Source organism: Cupressus sempervirens, chromosome 8 (assembly GCF_028749045.1).
Source record: "Cupressus sempervirens isolate cs-2001-9-10 chromosome 8, ASM2874904v1, whole genome shotgun sequence".
Taxonomy (NCBI): domain Eukaryota; kingdom Viridiplantae; phylum Streptophyta; class Pinopsida; order Cupressales; family Cupressaceae; genus Cupressus; species Cupressus sempervirens.
In genome coordinates, this window is record NC_143125.1 from 393,418,119 (window position 1) to 393,435,122 (window position 17,004).

Consider the following 17,004-nt stretch of genomic DNA (forward strand, 5'->3'; position numbering starts at 1 on the left):
TTTAAAGTAACGAAATGAAAGAATTTATCATTTTAAGTTCTTGCTCTAAATTTTTCCTCTTTGATTTGCAAGTTCTATTTATTTTTTCTAGCTAGATCCAATGATATTAAAGCACATAAAATTTATGTGTTATCAAAGTGCAAAATTTTACATGGTATCAAATTGAAGAAATTAATCCCTTATCTTCTCCCAGCATACAACTATTTCAAGTATAAGATAAAGATTTTACTTCATCTTAGAAGTAGAGGCTTGCATCAAATAGTAATGGCAACAAAGGTTGAACAAAATTTTGTTAGTCCATCCCATACAAGTGGAGGTCATTTACATTTCTCGTCTTCATCTTCTTAATAGCGCACAGTTTTGATGCACATGTCATGCCTCTCTTCTTGTCTTTGTTAAAGAGGTGTTTTTCCTCTATGTGCTAATGCTTCCTTGGTTCTATAGTTGATCATTTTTTCAAACTACTGGCACCTATATTTTCAACTAGAAATTTCTTCATCCTTGGTTGAGTAGTCTCGTTAGAGTCACTCATACAGATTCATGTGTCATTTGCGTCCTCGACTTACAAATGTTTTGTCTGTCATCTATTCATCCATCGATGGTATTGTTGGGGTCACTCATGCAAATTATTATCTTTAGTATCTTCAACTTACACATGTTTTGCTTTTGTTTTTCATTTGCTCATTGTTTGAGTAGAGGCACTGGGGGCAATAATACAAATTGATCCTAAATCATCTTGGTTTCAAAGGAGGTTTTATATTCAACATTGTGGAGTTATCATTCAATAGTTAACAAGATTTTTCTGTCTTTTTTTTTTCACACTTCATATACTTTGTGAGGCCTCGCCTTGACCCATTGTAGCATAGTGATACGTTATTATTTTGATACTCATGACTCGATATGTCGAGACACTATCAGATACACTGAACATTATTATGTTATCTTATGTTGTGTGATGTTTTACTTTCAGATATTTGATTTTGTCATTTAATGCTTTATGAACATGTATATTGATGAAGTAAGTGAATGCAGAATTAACACTTTGATTATGCAATTTTAATGATTGAGAATATGAGTAGAACAAGATAAACAATTGATTATTTGAAAGATGGATGTTTTAATTTATGTGATTTCCTTGATACGTTATATACATATATGCATGTGATTTTCTTTAGCTACTGATGTGTGTAATGAGTGTGCAAGATATTTTAGCTAAGAAATCTAACGGAGAAACGAAATTGAACCCTATGTACCGTTTGTGGAAACCAGGGTTATATCTGATGAAAGATGCAAACCTCATTGTTCATATTTTATTTGTATTGTGGTTTCAATGAATGTATCATATGTTAATGTTTCGTAACGGTGATTTTATAGTGTCGCTTGACACTCGTGAATTGTATATGCATTCCAGCATGATAGTTAGGGTTAACCAAGTAACCTAAAGATCTAAGTCAGAGTAGGTTAGTGACCTTTTTGCTAATCAGTTAGTAATCAAGATTAATGACCCTAATCAAGATTAGTGGGTAATTTGCACTTTTTAAGGTTGTTAAAAAGTCCTAAAAAATTCCTAACTTTTGATAGGTCCCTAATTAATCCTAAAGGCCAAAAATCATGAAATCTAAGTACTCAAGGGGTATGGGTATGGGTTGGGGGCATTTTCCACCCTCCAACCCCTTTTGTTGACTTTTATGGTCACTCAAAAATCTCATTTTTGCTTTATTGCGAAAATTGAATGATTTCATCATGGGTTGGATAATTTTAACTCCACCTTAAGGTTAACCTTATGTCTAGTTGAGTTAGAAGCCTCTAGAACTTTTAGACAAGTGGGGGGAGTTATTGCTTTTTAGAGGTGGCTGAGTTTAGGATCTTATTTAGAGGCAATTTTGAAAGGGTTGGAGTGTTCACTCAACCTCTAGTTTCAGAGTGGAATTCAAAATTGAAGGAGAAGGAGAAGAAAGAGAATGCTCATCTCAAATTTGTTCATTTTCCATAACCCAATTTTGAAGGTAGGAATACTTCATCTCATTTTGTTCATGTTGTGTTTCATGTTTCAGTTTTATTGCATATGTATGTTCGTGTGTGTGTTGAGTATGTTGGGAGGGATTGAAACAGGTTTTCTTAAATGTGTTCCTTTGTTTTCTTTTTTGCTTTGAATTTTGAAGGGATTGTATGGATGTATTGGCATTACTCACCCTCGGATAGGGCAAAAGTGGCCATGTATGGGGGAATGTCTTTAGTTGGACTCTGACAATGTAGAGTCTCTTCTCAGGACGAGAAGAGGGAAAGAGGGTAGGGTGTTATGGGCCCCTACCCGTCAGCACAAACCACGTTTTGAGATTTGGTATGTAAGAATGGAAGAACAGAAGTTCTTGAGTTTTAGCCCCAAAAGGGCACCTGTTATGGTGTTGTGTCTGACGTCTCTTATTGGAAAAATCCACCTTCTCCCTAGTCTGGTTCAATGTCGAACCTGTTGTGCAAATTGAGACAGGAGTGAATACTTGATTTTGTCTTCATGTTATGATTGGTTGTCTCCTAGTCAATTTTTGTTCTCTCCTTGATCACCGTGATGTATTGCAGAATTCGTAATGGATCCCTTGTTCAGGGCCAGGAATGAAATTCAAAATTGTATTGGATTTCAAATATGTTGGGAGTTTTTCCCCCGGGATAATATCTTGTGTAAAAATGTACATTTAAACTTATTGTTGAAGTGGCAACGATGTAAGGTTTTCTTACTGATTCTTTCCCGGCGGAGCCTCTGAATCAGATGGTTTAATAGAAAAAGAGATTGAGTAATATTCTTGCTTTTGAGGCTTATAGTATTTCAGTTTATGCATGTGTGGATTGAAAAATAGATAAAATAGTGATATGCAATTTTGAGTTCAATTATGTTAAGGAAAAATTGATATGGTTGGAACTTCAATTCAATTTCGTGCTTATTAGGAGATAAATTAATCTTACATTATTGTGAAAGCAGACTATTGAACTCTAAGTTATAAACCTATTAGAAAAAAAAAAAAAAGATATACCCCCTATCAAAAATAAAATATTTTTTAAAAAAATTGCATTCAAAAAAATAACACTTAGAAAAAAAAATTGCATCCTAGAGTAAAAAGCCCTCTGAATTTTGTATGGGCAAAATGTTTTATTCCCATGTAGTAACAGAGAATATTCTCTATAGATACTTTATTTTAAATTTAAGTCAAAAAAAAATTATAACAAAGAAATAAAATATATATAAATATTCTAAAAATCCTAAAATACTAACTACTTTACTTTTTAACATAACTCCTATCCTAACCTACCACTTTACTTTAATGCATAACTTCTCCAACCTGGCGCATTCAAATTTGACTCCTTGGCCAACGCACGTAACTACTAAACTCTATGCATTTAACCCTTCTAGCCCTAGCTGTAGTCATCATTGACTTGCTACATGCCTTAAATACGTATGGTTTTAAAAGAGGGTCCCAGTTTTAAAAAAATTGGATGGGACAAGGATTTTTAAACCCTTGTTTTTCCCCATGTGAAATTCTGACCAAGTTGAGGGGCAGCACATTGATGGCAGCGCATTAAAGCGCAAAGTCCATGGAAGGAGGAGGCAGTGTAGGGTTTTGTGCCCACGTGGGTCGGTTTATGTTTGCGCAGGCGCTTTAAGCGCATAGGGATTTGGGGCGGGGGGTAGGGGCGTGGGTGGTCATGACGTAGGGAAGAGGGAGTAGGATGGTAGGGTAGTTTAGAGGTTAGTTTGTTGTAGGTAGTTTTGTTTTATTTTGTTAGTAATTAATATGTGTTAAAGGTTAGTATTAGCTTTTAGGATTTATTTTAAAGTTAAATGTTAGTTATAGGATGTTTTATTTATAGTTAGTTCTTTTTATTAAATTAGTTAAAGTTTTAAATTTAATTAAGTTTTATCTTTTTAGTAATTTAATGTTTTTGAATATTAGTATTATGATTAGATTAGTAAAGTGTAGTTAATGAATTTTTTTATATCAATAAATGTTAGATTCTTAATTAATGTTAGTAAAAATTTAGTTAATGGAAATTTAGTTTTAATCGTTAAGTTAATTATTATGTTTTTAAACATAAATTATTTTAGTATGATTTAGTTTAGATTTTAGTTTATTTATTTTTCGTCATATTATTATTATTATTTTATAATAGATCATAAATTTAAACAAAATTGTTATTAGAATAAAGATTTAATAAAGTTTGTTTAATTGTATGATAGACGTTATTTTAATTAGCAAGTTTGTTTTATTCAACATTCTGAATAATTAGATTCATATTACTTAAATGGTCATTCAAATCAATGAAATATATTGTTATTTGATCCTTTTGCTTAAAAGATATTTTATTGATTTATTTTAATAGAATTTAAATTAATTGTAAATTATGTTTACTAGTAAGCTTAGGTACTATTGTTCTATGGTGTAATATTCTAAGGGCAATTAAAAGTAATAATGAGCTAGATCTTTTAATTAATTTAATTTGGATTGTTGAAATTAATTAATCGATTAAACAATAAAAATTCAAATTATCGATCTAGTCCTACACGTTGACTTTAAACTTAAATGGAATGTCAAGTTATCCATAGGAGAACATGTTCTGTCTGACATTGTTCCGATACTTAAACTCGTGAAACAAACTTATCAAACTCAATGGAATTAACTTCTTTTTTTTTTAAATTGTGTTTTTGCCATTGTATTTTGGGCATGACATACTTGCATTTCTTGTTTTAATTTATTTTTTAAGAGAGTGTTGTTCCCACTAAGTTTCCCCTATTTCCTCTTATTTTTCCCCTAAGACTTAAGGATAGGTTTTAGTGAAAGCTTTATGCTTTATTAGTTTTAATTCCAAGTTCTATTCTTGGAGGTGACAACCTTCTAGTTTATCGCTAGATTTCATTTTAATGACTTGGATAATGCTGCAATTGCTTGGTGTTTAAGCTAATTAAGGAGTCTCTACTTTTTCAATTTATTGCTATTTCCCCTCCACATTTTGCTTTGAGTGAGGTTCTAAATTATGATTTATTCATTTGTAAATTAATGAAATAAAGAGAGTTTATTATTCTTATTATTGCTCTAAACTTTTCTTTTATCTATAAGTTTATTGTGATATTGCTATCATGATTTATCATTGTGATTTTGAGTCAAACTCATTGACCCATGTTTCATGAGTAGTGATTCAGCATGACTTGAATAATGTTGCAATTGCTTGGTGTTTAAGCTAATTAAGGAATCTCTACTTTTTCAGTTTATTGCGATTTCCCCTCCACATTTTGCTTTGAGTGAGGTTCTAAATTATGATGTTTTCATTTGTAAATTAATGAAATGAAGAGGGTTTATTATTCTTATTATTGCTCTAAACTTTTTTTTTATCTGTAAGTTTATTGTGATATTGCTATCAAGATTTAACTGTGTGATTTTGAGTGCAACTCATTGACCCATGTTTCGTGAGTAGTGATTCAACATGAATCCATCTCTCATGAGAATAAATGGAACAATTAGCACTCATTGGATCTAGGTGACGCTCATAGGGGTGAAGCACCTGGACTTCTTGGGAGGTCACCTATCCTAGTACTACTCTAGCCTAAGTGTGCTCAAGTTTATTACTTATTTCCTAGCTAGCTCCAATGTGATGTGCAATTTAAATTTTACATGGTATCAAAGCTCCACAAATTTTGCATGCTATCAGAGCACTACATTTTACTTAGGAAGAGTGGATTGGAAAAAGTTAAGTTTGAAAACATAGAGGAAGGAATTTCAGTAGAGAAATCATCATTTGACAATAAATTTTGAAAACCATGTACGACCATCAATTACCTTCAGAATACACCTTTTTAAAGATATAAAAAGCCAAATAAGCACTAACAAACTAAAACCTTCTGTTACTGCATGATTATTGAACTTTGTTCAATATTGACCATGGGATGAATGTGCCAACTATTTCAGTAGACAAATCATCATTTGTCAATAAATTTTGAAAACCATGTACGACCATCAATTATCATTGGAAAACACTTGTTTTAAGATATAAAAGCCAAATAAGCACTAACAAACTAAAACCTTCTGTTACTGCATGATTATTGAATTTTGTACAATATTGACCATGGGAAGAATGTGCCAACTCTTTCTAGCATATATAAGCTTTCATTGCACAATAAGCCCGTCACTGAATGTCAACAGGGCAAGCTAGACAATTATACAAATGTTCCTACTTTTCGAATTCAAGTTTTGTTCATGGACTGCAAAGTATTTCACACGCAATCACTGTATTCTTTGAATAATAAGGCAGAAGAAGATTTAAGTACAAGAGATTGGAGTGGAGAATAATAATGCAAAATATAATACGCAGCATTTGAACTTCTACGAAAAACCCTAACAAAGCTGCAACATATAGACAGGAATCACAAGTCAACTTCAAACGTCACACAAATATTGATGTATTGAGGGAATGTTCTGGCATGGAAATAACATTAAGAAATATTTTAGAGAACCAAAGGAACGCTTATTGCATTCAGCTCCTTCCCTTCAATTTGAACATGAGGTCAATTTTCTCCGAACTCCATCTCATTGCCAAATGGAATATTCAAAGTTTTTAACATTGAACTACCATTTCCAAAAATTTCCGAACATTACAAAGGAGTCTGTGAATCTTATACAAAAGAAAACAATACAAGATTATAGAATGTAAATTGAAGATACAGAATGAAGCTTCGTGGAACATGGAAAAGCAGCAGAACTGCCAATTATAGAAAGAAGAATAGTGAAAATCCTTGGAAACACATCCAGTCTAACTAATGTGTTTGGAAACAAATCCAATCTAGCTAATGCGTTTCATGCAATGTCCTTCCTTTAACGGACTCTAAAATACACAGAAACCCATTGACTGAAAGGTTATAGTATTGTACACAGCAATCTTACCTTGACCTGAAACATGTAAGCCATTGGTGAATAATTCTGATAGTATCAAGTCAATAAAAAATGTTAAAGCACAAATTAATTTCAACAGACTCACTCCACATGATTAAGTTGAAGAGGGTAAGTCATTAACAAGGTAAATCACTTCAACCTCCATATGCTGATAAGAATAAATCCTTCTCGCAGTCGAGCAGCATCAAAATTCATCAAAAGCATCTAATTTCACAAATGCAATCTTGTGAGATAGCTATAATGGTACAAAATGGATATGACGAGACCACTTCATTCTATTACAATTTATGCAATAAAAAATAAAAATTCGATGAAGCCATGGGCTACAGTCCACTGGACTAACTGAATTACTCTGGACAGATTCCAATCTAACTGTAACTGCAATTTTCTGGATCCAATTATTCAATTATCAGGATAATCCACATCTATTAGTTTAAACTTACACAACTAACGAACATGAGAAGACACAAATGCATCAGAGGAAAATCAGAAAATTGACTTGAGAAAAATTAACTTAAAACAATAACTGCAGCGTCAAAAAAAAAAGGTCTTAGATAATCCTGATTATAATCACCTTTGCTAGAGAACTTCAGTCAGGATATCCATTTGAGCCAAACTAGTGGCATTGCTGCTGCCACCTTGTAATTTGGATGCTCCAGTATTTGTGTTTGACTGAAGAGTCGAACACTGTGTAGAGTTTGATTGATCATCTTCATCATTCAGATTTTGGTCTTGACCTCCACAGCTTTCCATCAAGACCTCAACTGTTTTATCTGAATTTTTAGCTCCATTTGCTTCAACCTCTTTTCCATAAGAGGCTTCTTTTCCACCCTGAACTGCTTCACTAGAGAATTCATCATCAAACTCTGGTGCTCTAACATGTACTTCCTTTTCAGCGGTGGTGGCCCCATTGTTTAAGCCCTTTGAAATTTGACTAGCATCATTCTCAACATTGCTGTGGCTAAAAGTGCCATTGGAAGGCATTAACCAGGCAAACTGCAAGTTTTGTCCTTGCACAGATTTACCATGACCAAAAGCTCGTTCAGCTGCACGTCGGGTAGTGTATGTAACACGCACACTACATTTTTCTGTCTTAGTCACTTCATCCGCATGACCTTCTACATCATCAAATTCCACAGTGGATAGATCACCAAATACTGAAAAGTGTTCTTTCAAAACAGTAATCTGCAAAGAGATTCCATGAATCAAGAAAAGTTAAATTCAATAATTCAAATACTTGGCCTCTTCATGTCAATTCTACAATTTAAAACTCAAGATCAGTTCACTCACATCCATGAGAGATGCAGGTAAAGGTGGAAGAATCTTAAATGCAGTGGGTCGATTGTCCAACTTAAAACGGTTCGGACTAAAAATTGGTGATGCTGCTAATCTTGGGAAACGTGGGAAAGGTGGTTTGAAAACCTTTGGTGATGTGTGGGAATATACTGCAGGTGATAACAAGCTTGTGCCAGCCACCTGAATTGGGACATCACAATTTGCCCTAATCAAATTCTCAACCCCTGGGCCAGAATCTGAACCAGCAGATGACTGAAGGCTAGTACTAAAAGATTTGTTTAACTGTACACAATCACCAATTGCATTTGATTTATGTTGTCCATCTTGATCTGTTTCCAGTACATCATGTTTATAAAATGTTCCCTACAAAGAATTCAAAACAGTACATTACAAAGAATATCATCAAAGCTGTATACAATACTCTATTCAACTGACAAAACTAAGGTAAAGAAAATCAAAATATCACTAAAAATAGTGCATTAAAATGAATACCAATAAAGCTGCATAGACTACTCTTTTCTAACTGACAAAACTAAGGGCTTCACCTGTTTCTCAAGTTTATCCAATTGACGTCGAAAGCTCTCACGCTTTTGGGCCAATATTTCCTGCTTGCAACGAAGTGCCTCCAAAAGCTCTAGTTTTTCATGCTTCTTTTGCACATTAGATATAGAAGGGATGGAAAACTCATCCATCCCAACAGATTTCAAAGCACTTGTTTCTGTGGAAGAAACTTCAAGGATTGAAATTCCAGGTACGGCTGGACTGATGTCATTAACTTTTTCCTTTCCTTTCTCAGCTTCTATTTTCTGAGGTTTAGAATTTGATGTCCCTCCACTTGCAATTCTTCCAGGAGGAACAGTTGTTAGACTACTTTCACCACCTGTCAACACACTATCCCGATTGGCCCATGACAATTTAATAAAACGGTTTCCCATGACAGCATCTGGAGAAGCGAGGGCAGCTTCAGCACTAGCCCTATGACGAAACTGTACAAAAGATCTTTCAGAGTTTTTCGGGATGTGAATGTCAAGAACCTCTCCAAACTTCTGAAAATGAGAAAGGAGAAGCTCCCTTTTATTACTTTGGGGGGGTATACAATTGACAAAGAGTGTCCGTACAGCTTTCTCAGTTCCCCTTCCATGACTTCCACGAGAACTATTACCAATAGCGAGGAAACCAGAGCTCAAATGAGAACTTGGCTCTCCATGTAATCCAGGGATGACAGAGCCATTAACTTTTCCTTGTTGCAGAGGGACTTTGGCAGTATTGGCCCTGGTATCTTCATATCCTTTAATCTCAATAGCACACTTTCCTGAGCACATACTTCCACATTTGCAAGAATGTTTGTCATCATACGCTTTCTTTCGGAATTTCTTTCCACACTGCACAGCTTTGCTTGATACATCTTGCTTCTCATTATCTCCTGAATTGTTGCAGGCAGGATCAATGGGTCCCATACGACCCCATATAGAGGGGACTACCCCATTACGAGGGCCAGAAGCTGTGCCCAGGCTTTTACCAGGCATTTCATTGTCACCATCAGACAATCGACAACTGTGCCTATCAGATGAATTATCATCCCATAAATGCTTCCCAACTTTCCCAGGAGACAAAAGTTGGATTGGTGCACATGACGATTCTGGGCGGTCCTTGTTCCAGAGAGGCTGATCTGGGTCATAGAAATCTGGTTCATTTTCTACGGATGCAATTGGCATCCCATTCAAATGAGCAATACCATCATTTGCACGGTATTTCTTATTGTATGAGCTTTTGCTGCTTTGTGCTATGGTAGAAACAACAGCACTTGAGATCCCACCAACTGCCCCACTTTTCATCCCTAGCATGTGCCCACTTGGAAGTGAAACTGGAAGATTGAACTGAGAAAGACTCTGAAATTAAAGCAACTCTGTTAATAAAATATTAAACAGTATCAAAATGTCATGACGCCATTATGAGCAACAAAGAAAAAATATACAAGCCCCTTATTTAGAGTACTAAAGTTTATAAATACATTTTGAAGTAATTCATGTTTAACATGAAATTTGTAGCAAAATTATCTCTAGTATTGTTATATCTCAAAATCACCTGAACATCTTCTACAACAATCCTATTGAGGCCATGTTCCATTGGGCACATGTCTCCTCTAAGGCAAAACCCACGTTCCTCAAAGTCCCTGCACCGTGGACGCCCCATGGCTATGCCTAATCCAAAGGCAGGATTCAAGGGAGTCCCTCGTCCTCCTTGCATTCCAGCATTCATAGGATGCAACTGCTCCAGACTACAACTTGGTAATCCAGGAATTATCCCAAAACCATTCCATGCAGTATTTGCTGCCTTTATACTGTTAGAAATGGCCCTTCCAGTTCCAGGATAAAGATTTGTTGGTGTGATACCCTGAGGAAGCACTGCCGATGCAAAATCAACTGTCTCAACAGAGGTGAACCTTGAGTCATGTGGAACCCAGGCAATTGTACTCCTTCCCCTTCCTCTCCCTGAACCAGCAAGAGGGAATGTGTTTTGGCCATCAAATCGAGACTCAGGTTCATTGCGAAATATATGACCCACTCTAGCAACTCTCTGTCCTCCATCTAAATTCAAATGAGAAGATGGTGAGGACCCATACCGCTTTCTATCATAGTTTACACAACTTTCTGTGTCTAAGTGTGATGCAGTATATTCCCTGCAATGATTTGAAAACTGTGACTCACTTTCCTTCAATGATTGCCCATTCTCTGAATGTCTGCCTCGCTTCTTGTTTGATCTCCTCTCTTCATCGCCTTGGCCATCCTGATCGAAAGATTGGGACCGTGTGACTCTCCTATGTTTATGGTTACGATCATCGTCGTCGTCATCACTTATACCCTTTTCCTCAAGCTCGTTAAGTACACCTACTGCAGCAATGGGAAGTCTCTCAGGTTGTGGAGAAGAGTTTCTCAATTCTGTTGGACCTCCACTAACAACAGCTGTAGTAGTTTCATTTCTCTGTTTGCCTTCTGTTTGCTCATTAGACGTTGCAAATGAACCATCTTCAATAGCGTGAAACAGTTTTATGACAAATGACTTTGTTTCTGCACATGAGAAGTAAGTAATTTCAAATTGATAAACCTGGAACAACAACTATTCCTGTTCTTTAAAAAATGTAACTTTCTTTTCTCAGATGACTGTTGATGGCCATACAAGATAAGACAGAAAAACATCATTCTTCTATTAACACTTCCATACGATGGTTGCAATCATCAAAATGCACAATATTTACTAATCAAATTCATATTTCCTTGAATTCATATAAGTCTCCTGCAAGCTTCTAAATCTTGCAGTTTGCACTAGCACACATAGCAGGGAAATGCTAGTTTAAGTGATGAATACAAAAAATGGATAAGACAGGAAAATATCGCATCTTCCCATTAGAACAGAAGACATGTTGTATCATCGAGAGCAGAAAGATCTATGGAACCAGCCACACTACAGTATAAAAAGAGTACTCAATAATCACCCAAGCATGACTGGCAAGGTGTTTAGGAAATGAACCCTATGCCTGCTAATACTGAATGCAATGGTATCTTAGTGTTCCAAAAGCAGACAGAAAGCCAAGGATTGCGGTTTATTTGTTAGCTTTCCATAAGAACATAACAGAAAGCTTCAAAAACTAAAATGTCTATGTTTCAAGATATGAACACTAATCAAATTTTGTATGAAGAAAAGCATGTCAATTGTACTTCCATGCCTCTCTTCCACAAATATCTTGCTAGAAGCAGCAGCTCCCACACAACATGCACATGAGGAGAATAACAAGTAAACGATATTTTCATTCATTAATAAAACAAGAGGAGATACCTGCAGTACTGAACTACACAAGGCCAACACGGTTATTGAAGCTGAAGTTTGAATATACTACAATGATTGCACACATTAAAGCTTTTATTTTAGATAACTTCTGCAAATGTGAGATATAATGCTAGGGAGAAAACAAAAACTATCTTGCATAGTTCAACGGCAACCAATAGCATGAAAAATAGTTTTGGGAAAAGATCAGCAAACTAAAACTACAAGATTTTTTGAAAATATCTTGATTCAAACAGGAAAATTTCAGATTTAAAAATATTATAAAGATGCTAAAAAGGTGATAAATTTTAGAGGTATTTCCTTAACAAAGAAATATAAAAAGAAAATAGAGTAGATTTTACCCCATGAGTTGTCTAAAGACTAAAATAGAGAGTTGTTTACCCCATAAATTGTCTAGAATAGGGAGTTGTAAGGATGGCCCCCTTACATGCTCTCGGCTATTTTGAGAATCACCCACCTTAATATTGCTTTTTGCAAATGTTTCTAGGGCATTCAGAACATGATTCCCTATGATGCATTGAACCTAATACTAATGATGCCATGATTTACTGATCTTCAACAAGACAGCCCAAAGAAGAAAGATGAGTTCTATATTCAGAATTATTCTTAGAATTATTAGCTGAATATTATAATGAAATGTCTTTAGTTTTGATAAAATCATATCTATAAATATATTGCAATTATCATTTTAAATATGAATTGTTGTTTTTGAGCTAAAAACAGGAATATACAAAGAAGGGAACATTACAATATTTCTGCTTCCATGTTAATAAGATATGAGAATTCACTGCTTCATCTACTTGCTGTAGTAGACATATGAAAACAATTGGAGGTCTTATCTCCTTTTAACCAGGTTTCACTAGACCCTTTGTCTCTAGAGATTTTTTCCAGAGGAGATTCATGGTACTTTCTAAAAGCTTCTTTCCTTTCATTGATTTAGTATCCAACCCTCTTATTAAAAATTCTCATGGGTTTTTAACGAATTCCCTGCTAGGATCTAAGTTTCATAGAAAATATTCACAAGGAAGCATCGGTTCCATTTCTTCAAATCCTTAGTTTTTTAAATTCGCTAGTCAAGCAGAACACCTTCCATCCAATCATATGTTTAGTTCATTTCATTAGTCTTTCATTAAATCAAGAAACTCATCATCCCTCAGTAAACATTTGAAAGTGAAACCTCAAAATGTTTCATCCTCTTGCGAGATGGATAATCGGAGCATAGTCTTACACAAGTATCTTCACAAATCTCAACACCTACCCGATCTTCACCCATATATTCAAATCCTACTTTCATGTTTATCCCAGATGTTCAAGGTTTAATATTTCCTTGAGTTGTATACTCATTTATTTGACCCTTAAAATTTAAACAATGTGTCAAAGCCCATGCTTGGGCCTCTAGGTTCCCTTTCCTGCTTAGTATTCCTAGGTATATTACAAGGACAAGAACATGACTTGACTGTCCATAGGTGTGAAGCCAGATTCAAAGATGACTGCACCTATTTTGGAAAGTTCATATAACCTTAGCACAATTTCTTTATTCATTAATTGTTATTGATCTAGTAAACTAAAGCAGGAATTATTATACATTAGAGGAATACTTTATATGTCCACTGCTATACCTTTTTTTAAATGTTTTCAATGTATCTTCTATTTGTACTCTCTGCTATTTGACTTCAGTCCTCAACTTCATGTAGCCCACTTTAGCTATGGTTTCTTAGATGCTTTGGCTTTCTTTATTCCTTCGATTCTAATGTGCTGGTTCCTGTAGGAATAATCCATGTTTTCTCTGAGGTTAACTTAAAAGTTAAGAATCTTGGAATAGATCTAAATCCCAAACAAGAAAGGAAGATCCATAATCATCAAAAATACTGCTCTAAACTCAAGCTGTCATGGCTAGTAAAAGAAACCCAATTCTCTCCAAAATTTTGAAAGGGGTTAACCACAACTGTCATAGGAAGATCCATAAATCATAACTGTCATGGATAATACTCAAGTCTGCATCTGTTATTGTAATTATAGGAAATTCCATCTGCCATTTGTTTGTTGTAAAAAGCTAATGGGTGAAATGGGCACACGAATGTAACTGTGTGATTATTTATAATGAGACAGAAAGTTGCATAGGTTTTTACCTATATTGCACAAATTAGTTCATTACATGATTAGACTGGATACAAGAGACAACCCCAAGTTTGTCTCAAAAACTTACAGATTTAACAGCGCCAAATTTTTAAGATCATTATATACACAGCAAAACACAATAATGAAGACAAGTCTACTCCCTCAAAACTAGCAACCAAATGTAGTGATGATGAACCCCAATGTGTTTGTTCTTGGCATCATATGCCAGGTTTTCCGTCAACTTCAAAACATTGGTTTTCAGAACATTGATTATTACAGCACAGTGAAGTTGTTGTGACTGGATACAGCTGCAGGTAATTATCACAACCATATTGTCTCACAACCTGCACTACCAGCCAACTTGCACTCTACTTCAGTGGAAAAATAAGGCAACTGCAAGCTAGTATTGCCTTGTATGCAAAAATTACAAAAACTCACATAAAAAACATAGCCTCTGACAGATCTCTGTCTCATACAAATTGGCACAATTAGAGTTTGTGTTGTTTGACAGGCTGAACATAAAGTGATGGTACAAAATACACAATTGGAGAAGGGGTCAATTGTCATGAAACCTAAGTTGAGATGGCAATAAAGTTTTCATTTTATTTGGAAATAGAGTATACTTTAAGAAGAAAGTGCTCAGATGGTTAGTTATGTATAGAGGGTTAATATCAAAGCATCATTTACTAGAGTACGTATTATAGAAGCTTAACAACTGTGTAGAAAAGAAGAAACGACACAGATTTTACAAATAGTTCCAAGCTGAACTCGACTTTGGCTTGACTTTGACTCTTTTGGAAAGGGCTTGTTGTAGTGGATTCATGGATGACATAGGGAATTCACAACAGTCTATGGCATATAATTCAGTTGACACCAATCAGTCTCTTATAGAACACAAGAAGAAATCTAGTTTTCAGGAAGATAGTGAAAGAAAAACTTATGACATTTTAGTTTAGGTCTGACTTTGCATGTCCAACCTCTACTGTGGCATTAAAGGACATTAGTTTTTTTCAAATATGGGAGAGGCCAAGTACTTTCATTCCCTGCCTGTATAGGAAATCAAATCATTTGTAATCATGATGTCCATATGATATAAATCATTCTTCTTAAGAGTAAATTAGTCAAAAACCTCAAGGAAAACAAAAACTAAGGATCAAAATGTTAGAATTTCTCCAAATGGCCACAGAAAAGCTCCTTATTCCGATAGCTACTTTACCTTCTTCTTTGGGCACCATCTCTCCATTACTGTTTCCCCTATTTCAAGTTGAATATTATTAGGTTTTATTTATCTTTATTCATGAATTTTATTATTTTGGCATTTTCAGATTTAACGTTCTTTATACATATCCTTTTTATAATTTTTACATTTTAAATATACTACAATTATATGTTTTCCTATAATAGAGTATAATGTGACAAATAGTTCTTTTGAAGCCATTGCTATTGCTCACATCATGCATCAACCCGATATATGAAAAATTTCCAATTAAAAGATGTTCAATATTCTAGTCATTTTTCTTTGGTATCTAAATGTTTTCTACATGCTCTCTTAACCAAGTGTGGAGCTTGATGGAGCCCTATTTTTTGGCAAAACTTCAGTGCCTCCATTTATGATGTTGGAGATTTAAAGAGAATATTGTCATGGGTGTCATTAACACTAAGAATATCATTTCCATTGGTAATAATTGATGATGAACTTACAGACTTATAAAGACTCAAAAGAAGAGTTGTATATTTACAAGGTGAAAGTTACTTAGGTGCTATCAGCAGCATGCCTTGACTATTCCTGATGAATAAAAGCAATGACTAATGTGACCAATGCATCAACTAATGACGATGACTATAAGATCGAAACATATTAAGGTATAGCAGAGTTTTTCTCGAGGAAATATATGCTCTTCAGTAAGATATAAAATGAAATATGAATTAGATGTGATCTATGTGTGCTCCAGGCAGATGGACATTACTTTTTGAAGATCGTTCAACAGGGGCATCATATTTTCATCAATTTATTAAGAAGTTTGTACAGTTTGAGACTGGAGTAAGAGACAGATATCATTGTTGCTGAAGATTATTATCCTAAGGACTGCAGAATAAGTGTAATCAGACATTTCATTGTCTCTGGTTTTACCAATCCCGGGAGGCTATCTAGGAATGGGAACTGCTCTAGGAACATTTTGTGGACAGGCTTTTGGAATGAGGCAATTCCATATGCTTGGCATTTACTTACAGCAATCTATTGTGATACTTTCAGCAACTGCAGTTCTCTTGTTTATACCAAGCATTTTTTCAGAGCCTATATTCAAATTGTTGGGACAATCTACCATCATTGCTGCTAAGTCTGGAGTTCTCTTGAACTGGATGCTTCCTCAACTGTTTGCATTTGCCACAAATTTATCTGTGCAAAAGTTTTTGCATGAACAGGAATTAATTTTACCAATAGTCTGAATTTCTGAAAAAGTGTTAATCTTCCATTTTGTGGTCTGTTGGATAACTTCTTTCACATATATACTAAGTCTCCTTAGTACTGTTATTGCACAGAATATATCATGCTGATTTGGTGCTATCAGATCCTGTTATTTGGTGGGACTACCGCTAGCCATACTTATTTGTTACAAGTCAGGAATAACTGGCATCTGGTCTGGAATGATAGCTGGCACTTCATTGCAGTGACTAATCCTTTGCTACTCTGCATGGAATACAGATTGGAAAGAGCATATTAGTGTTCAAAGACATACAAAAATAAATAAACAAAATCAGAAGTGAAATGGCATTCTTATTGAATTCGGAGTTAGCATATAACCATAAGATATAG

General features: G+C 34.8%; 1 protein-coding gene across 4 annotated transcripts in view; it reads right to left on the bottom strand.

The window, feature by feature from the left end:
* Window positions 1-6,426: 6,426 nt before the first annotated feature.
* LOC149542942 (zinc finger CCCH domain-containing protein 27-like) overlaps window positions 6,427-17,004 on the bottom strand; it is a 99,968-nt gene continuing 89,390 nt past the window's right edge. The window contains exons 3-8 of one of the 4 annotated variants that reach the window (XR_016355565.1): window positions 10,314-11,296; window positions 8,774-10,117; window positions 8,223-8,591; window positions 7,507-8,117; window positions 7,018-7,320; window positions 6,427-6,929 (exon numbers count right to left, since the gene is read on the bottom strand). Coding sequence is in view for 1 of the 4 variants with exons in the window: in XM_089797880.1 (XP_089654006.1) it covers window positions 7,512-8,117; window positions 8,223-8,591; window positions 8,774-10,117; window positions 10,314-11,296 (3,302 nt within the window). In the remaining 3 variants the exon portion in view is untranslated. The other 3 variants (XR_016355566.1, XR_016355564.1, XM_089797880.1) reach the window with 3 other exon arrangements.